Here is a 7,142-nt window from a genome sequence, read left to right as displayed (position 1 = left end):
CAGTGCAGTGGCCCGCCTCTGACTGGGCATATAGCCAATCATATTTTAAAATTTTGGGGTGGCACTTGGGGTGGCCAATCAGATTTCAGGGGTGGCCTGTGCCACCCAAGGCCACTCCCTGAACACGCCAGTGACGACAGACTCATCCTCCACTTCAAGACAATTACCGCATTGCAAAAAGGCGTCTTGAGAGTTTGAAAAGGAAACTACAAAGGGATGTTACGCTCTACAGCAGATACAATGATGTGGTGGAGGACTACTTAACACAAGGAATGGCTGAAGATGTCCCTAAGGAGTGTACACCACCACCAAGCAGTCGGATTTACTACTTACCCCACCATGCTGTACTGAGGGAGGATAAGGTGAGAACGAAATTGCGAGTTGTCTTTGATGCTTCATCCCACGAAGATGGCAGTCCCTCACTAAATGACTGTCTCTTAACAGGTCCCAATTTGAATCCAGATCTGATGAGTGTTTTGATCAAGTTTAGACTGCATGAAATTGCATACATGGCAGACATTAAGAAGGCATTTTTACAGATTTCACTCTCAGAAGTAGACAGGGACTCTGTAAGATTTCTGTGGTTCACAGGCCCACCAACGGAGGATAATCTGCGTGTCCTCAGGATGACAAGAGTGGTGTTTGGAGCTTCATCCAGCCCATTTTTACTGGCTGCCACCATTAGGAAGCACCTGAGACAATATGAGGGTAAACACCCAGAAGTGATAGACATTGTCCGTTCCTCACTTTATGTGGATGACTTTATCTCAAGTGCAAAGGAGGTGGCAGAAGCTCAGGCAGTGACAACAACAGTCAAAAATATTATGTCTGCGGCAGGCATGGAGCTGTGTAAATGGATGACGAACTCTCCTGAGCTTAGAGAAAAATGGCAGGAGATCTCGTTGGATTGCACTGCACAGCCAGAAACACACGGGTCGGTCCTGAAGGTTCTAGGCCTGGTGTGGAGACCTGCCACTGATGATTTTGTGTTCGACCTCAGAGGGCTGCTTGACAATCTGAAGGTGAGAGAAAACACTAAAAGAAGTGTTCTGCAGTCTTCCGCTCGCATTTTTGACCCTCTTGGATTCTTGACCCCTTTCACAATCAGGATAAAATGTTTATTCCAAGAGATGTGGGAGAGGGGACTCAGATGGGATGAGGAGCTGCCGCCCGATTTGACTAAGAAGTGGCAACAGTGGTGTTCGGAGCTCCCCCAACTGCACCAGCTGTCAATCCCACGTTGGTATAGAACACACACACAACAGCCAAATGGTCAGGATCTAAAGCTGCATGTGTTTTGTGATGCAAGTGAAAGGGCTTACAGTGCAGTTGCTTATCTTCAGGGAGAAACGAGTGACGGAAAAGTGACCACAAGCCTCGTTGCATCCAAGTCCAGAGTGGCTCCACTGAAAAGAATGACGTTGCCACGGCTGGAGCTGATGGGAGCTGTAATAGCAGCCAGGCTGGGGAGCACCCTCAAGGAAACACTGCGGCTTGACAAGGCCCAGGTGAGACTATGGACAGACTCAATGATAGTGCTACACTGGATTCGCAGTTCTGCTCACAAGTGGAAACAGTTTGTAGCAAATCGAGTGACAGAAATTCAGACTCTAACAGATCCACAGTCATGGTCTCACTGTAAGGGAAAAACAAATCCAGCTGACCTTCCCACTAGAGGTCTAACAGTACAGGACTTGAAGCAGAGCACACTGTGGTGGAATGGTCCTTGTGCTTTGATATCACCTGATCAGTTAGAGAGCAGTCAGGAAGACATTCAGGAAGATGAGGTAAAGTCTGAGCTGAGATCCAAATATCAGCTTGTTGTACAGCTTGTTAATCAAGACACAAACTTCTTAAAACCTCCTTTGTGTCTAGAGAAGTACAGTAGACTGAAAACCGTGCTCCGAGTGACGGCTTGGATGAAAAGGTTTATCGCTAACGCCCGCTCAACTACAAAAATGAGTGGTGAACTGACAGCAGAAGAGCTGCATGAAGCAGGAAAATATTGGATAAAGGTTATTCAGAACCAGAGTTTCAGCTCCGAAATTCAATCGCTCAAAACAGGAAAATGCACACAGGCAGACTCCAGAATCCGACAGCTGAAACCCTTTCTGGACCAAGATGAGCTGCTCAGTGTAGGAGGAAGGCTCCAGCATTCCGACTTCTCTTACAGAGAAAAACACCCATGGATTTTGCCCAGCGATCACAGATATACCGAAATGCTGGTACATTATCAACATGAGAAGGTAATGCATGCAGGGGTGCGAGACACTTTAGTGCAAACGAGAGAACAGTTTTGGATTTTGAGAGCACGGCAAGTAGTTAAGAAGGTGGTGTCAAGATGTGTATTTTGCAAAAGGTTCAAAGCAAAGGCTGGGCAACAGACAACAGCACCGCTGCCCAAGGACAGAATAACTGAGTCACCACCATTTGAGATCACAGGTGTGGACTTCGCAGGGCCACTCTATGTGAAGACACAGAACTCCATGACCAAGGCGTACATAGCGCTGTTCACTTGCGCTGTAACCAGAGCTGTGCATTTAGAACTGGTCTCAGACTTATCAACAGAGAACTTTCTGCTGGCACTGAAAAGGTTTGTCTCAAGAAGAGGATTATGCAAGGTGATCTATTCAGATAATGCCAAAACATTCAAGAGAGCTGATCAGGATCTGAAGGAACTCTGGAAAGGCATCAAAGATCCACAGCTACAAGAATTTTTCTCAGAGAAGGGCATCACCTGGCGGTTCATCGCTGAAAGAGCAGCCTGGTGGGGGGGATTCTGGGAAAGGCTTGTAAGGTCAGTCAAAGTAATTCTTAGGAAGGTGCTTGGCAGAGCTAAACTTGGCTTTGAAGAAGTGTGCACCATTCTAGCTGAAGCTGAAGCCATAATAAACTCGAGGCCACTCACTTACGTGCACAATGACGTGGATGAACCACAGCCGCTGACACCTTCTCACTTCTTGGTGGGTCAGAGACTGACTTGTTTACCCCCAAAGCCATTTCCAGCTGAAACAATCCATCCAACAGCAAATAAGGAGGAGATGACACGGAGGTGGCGCTACAGGCAGAGACTTATGACCAACTTCTGGAACAGATGGCGAAGAGAATATTTACTGGACTTGAAGTCAGCCCATCGCTGCGACTCCCAGCAGCCCTCTCTGCTGAAGGTGGGAGACGTTGTGCTAATCGGAGAGGATAATCTACCAAGACAGAGCTGGAAAATGGGGCGAATTCAAGAACTCTTCCCAGGACGTGATGGTCTTGTCAGGTCATGTGCTGTTCGAACATGTTCAGGCGCCCTTCTGCGGAGACCAGTTCAGTTACTGTATTCTTTGGAAATTTAGATAAACTGTAGTTTATCGGGGGGGAGGATGTTGTGAATTTATTTGTTGAGGACTTATTATTTCATAACCTTTGAATGATAAGTTAATGAGTTAAAAATATAAGTTAACGTTAATGTTGATAACACAGTTCATGTTTTAAACCGTGGTTAAATTTGGGACTGCATTTATTTGTAGTTGTATTGAATTGGACTCTATTACCCAGGATGCTCTAGGAGCAAAAAAGGGAAAAAAAAGAGTGTTGTTGAGCCGAGCTGACTGGCGCACGTTGTATGTTACTTTTTTCCTTCACCGTTCTTCACTAAAGTTAAACCAAATGAAACTGACCGTCTCGCTTCGTCATTTTTGGTTGTAAGTCACAACAATAGGGATTAAGTGAACAGCAGTAGATTGTCAACAAGGGGGATGAGGTTGCTTGAGGACTGAAAAGCAGATATGAGTGAAAAATTGATGCGTTCTTGTAGATTTAATGTAAACTGAGGCAAACATCCAAAACACAAAAATACTGAGACAAAAAACCAGCAAACATCAGGGAAAACTCACATGGAGAGACAGAGATGAGGAAGCAACTAACAATCAACAAGGAACCAGCACTGAAGAACTGAACAGGGAGAGTATATATGGGAGAAGGAACACAGACTGAAGTAATCAGAAGATATGGAGCAGGTGTGGATGGAAGTGACTAGAAGGGAGCTAGGAGAAAGGAGACAGTCACAAGGGGGCAACAGAGAGTAACTAAAGATTGGCTTAAATACAACACAAAACAGAAAATAAACCAAAGATCAAGAAAACAGAATTACTTAGATAACGAAAACTAAAAAAAAAACTAAAAACTCAGACAAAAGTCCCAAAAAGGGGGAACCATGACATACTGTAGGTTGGTTTATATTGGTCTTACAGATTTCAGTGTTTCAGGGTTACATGTGGAGTGCCATATGGATTTCTATTGCTTTTAGACCAGTCTTTTAAAAAGAAGGTGATTAGAAAGTCACCCAATCTGGATGGCATTAAAGTGGTCTTGATGTTATCTAATACTGGGCTTCAGTCCAGTATTAAAGGGGATTCCGGAATTTTTTTTTTTTCACCTAGGAATATTACAAAAATTAGAAATATCTACTCCAGAGATGATGATGAGAAACTAGAAGATATGTCTAAGATATTTCAAAGGAAGACTGATATAATTCTTTACTATCAGGAAGTCCACAAACTGTAGTTATGAGTCTTAAGAAGATTCAAAATGCTAAATCCAGATTTGAGCTTCCCTTTATTGACCGGTTGTTAAACCCAATATAGAACTTCAAATCCTCCTTACGTATTAACTTCTAAATAAACAGGTTCCATCTTATATTTGATCTGATTGTTCCTCATGTTCTTAAAAGAGCACATTACCCTCGATCTTTAGGCTTTCAAGTGGTTCCTTAAACTTCTAAAGGTAGAATAGGAGGCAGTCTTTTTTATTATCTGGCTCCTCTCCTGTGTAACCAACTACCAGTTTTAATCATTTAGGAAGACAGCCTGTCTACTTTTAAGGCGAGGCTTAAAACTTTCCTTTTTGATTAATATTATAGTTAGAGTGGTTCAGGTTATCCTGAGTTACCTCTAAATTTATGCTGCTATAGGCTTAGACTGCTGGAGGACATAGGTACTCAGTGATCATTCTGCTTCATTTTACTTTTATTATCAAAGTGTGTATTTGTTAGTTTAACCCCTGACTTTATGTTCTCTCAGTTTTTTCTTTTTGTCATAGGAGTTTCAACTGTTTTGTCCTCTGATAATACAGTTGGCCCTGTGTTTCATTGTTTTGGCAAGTTTCTTAGCTCTGGGTTTGGCTTTTACTCTGACTAATTCTATGTGCCCTCTCTCCTTCCATTTGGTGTGAAAACAGGCTCAGAGCTCATCTACTTAACTGTTTCTTTTATTGACATCAGCCAATGCGGGCTTTTATTATAAGATGCTACTACTTTCCAGATATTGAAAAGATTCTGAGGAAGCAATGACAATGCGGCAACTAAAAACAAGAGAAGAAGATACGGTCCATGATTTGCAGATTTCACCCAGGCTGTCTCCAGGCAGCACTCAGCCTTCACAGACTGCATGCAACTTTTCGAACTAACGCTAAGGCATCCATCTTGGGCTTTGGTACCCTGCAGATCCTATGATAATTGAAAGATGGGTCAAGGTAGCTTCACAGATTCTATCAAGTTTAAAGCTTTTATGCTGGAAAAGCTGGGCCCCATAGTCCACCAATGTACGTCTGGTGAGATCCCATCCACCACTCTACTATATACTGTTTATAAATGAAACATGCAGCAAGAAAATTGACTCCCAGTGGCTTGAACTAGTATGACTACTGTTTCCCTCAGCTACATCTTGTATGCAAAGCTCTTTGTAAACAAAAAGGCTGTCTTTATCCATTTTCTAGTTTTCCTCATAGTCTTTTCCTACTCAAGTCCTGTTTGATTTGATTAGTGTTTTTAGACTTAATACTGTTTCTAAACTGAAGGTTGCAATGATCAGGTCTTTGTTTCCTTCCATCTCTTTAAACTTATACATGACTTCTTTACAAGCAGTCAGTGTCATTTTTCTTTGGACTTAGAACTTATGTTTACCTGAATAAACAATGTTATAGCATTAACTTTTGTTGATGACTTGATCGACTTATTAATGGCTCTGATTATAGTTTTGAATGATGAGGCAAGTTAGTTAGTAGAGAATAGTTTGGAAGTTTGATGAAAAAATTATTATAACATGAGTGCCAACAATCTTGTTGATTGGTTTACTTTTCAGTTATTTGTTTAAAGGTATTGTCATTTGTAGTTTTAAGTTTGTCCATATATCGGTACATTCCTTCACCCCTTCTAATCCCCTATATTCACTTTTTCCTTCTGATCTTTTGATAAATGGCAACATAAAACATCAAAGATAGAAAGGGTGCTGTCACAAGAATCAGAAGCTGGAATGTCTGTGGTCTCAATAATTTAATAAAACGCAACCTGTCACCTGTCAAAACTGAAGGCTAAACTAGCTTTCCTGCTTTGACCAGAAATGTAATCAATCAATCTGATTAGAGTTGATTACATTAGATTAGATGGGGGAGTGGCAGCCTAGTGGTTAGGGCATAGGGCTTGGAATCCTGAAGTTGTGAGTTTGAAACTCACTCCCACAGACTGCTAATTGGGGTCTCGAACCCCACACTGCTCCCTGGACTCCGCACACTGGCAGCCCACTGCTCCCCAAGGGGAAGGGTCAAATGCAGAGAATGAATTTTGTTGCGCTGTACTTGTGACAGTTTAATGACGATAAAAATGCTGAAAAAAAAGACTTGATCTGATATTACCACATTTAATCATCTGAAACATGGTAAGGAGACAAAAGCTAAAATACAGATATATAATGACAAAATAATTTGAATAACACATAAAGAATTCTTTCATAAGATCTTTGAAATTTATTGTAACTAAATGAAAGCCTTGTGAGTTAATGTGTGTTTTGTTTTTTTCTGTCCCTCCAGAGACCTTTCAGAAACCAAAGTACATTCTTTGCCTTCATTAGGCATGACCAGCATTGAAAGGCTTCAAATTAGCAAAACGTGGGAACTCAAAGCTCTTCCTCCTTTGAGTGCCTTTCTTCATTTGCAGACTGCCCATGTGACCTATGCAAGCCACTGCTGTGGTCTTAGAATGCTTGAAAGATGGAGGAGGTAAGAAAACAGTGCTTGAAAAAATCCCCATGTCTTTTGCATTCCAACCAACTCCAGTGCTCACAATAGAACAAATTACTGTAAAAAAAAAAAAAGAAGCT

General features: G+C 41.9%; 1 protein-coding gene across 1 annotated transcript; it reads left to right on the top strand.

The window, feature by feature from the left end:
• The first annotated feature begins 272 nt into the window (after positions 1-272).
• Positions 273-3,344, top strand: LOC119797746. Its single transcript, XM_038306948.1, has one exon. It carries the CDS (start codon positions 273-275, stop codon positions 3,342-3,344), a length of 3,072 nt encoding a protein of 1,023 aa, XP_038162876.1.
• Positions 3,345-7,142: the final 3,798 nt, after the last annotated feature.

The sequence above is a fragment of the Cyprinodon tularosa genome, unplaced genomic scaffold (genome assembly GCF_016077235.1).
Source record: "Cyprinodon tularosa strain WSP-4 unplaced genomic scaffold, ASM1607723v1 ctg598, whole genome shotgun sequence".
NCBI lineage: Eukaryota > Metazoa > Chordata > Actinopteri > Cyprinodontiformes > Cyprinodontidae > Cyprinodon > Cyprinodon tularosa.
This window is presented reverse-complemented; position numbering and strand designations above follow the sequence as displayed.

Bases quoted from the DNA above. Each gene is read 5' to 3' on its own strand.
- LOC119797746 (XM_038306948.1), top strand. From the start codon at position 273: ATGGCTGAAGATGTCCCTAAGGAGTGTACACCACCACCAAGCAGTCGG.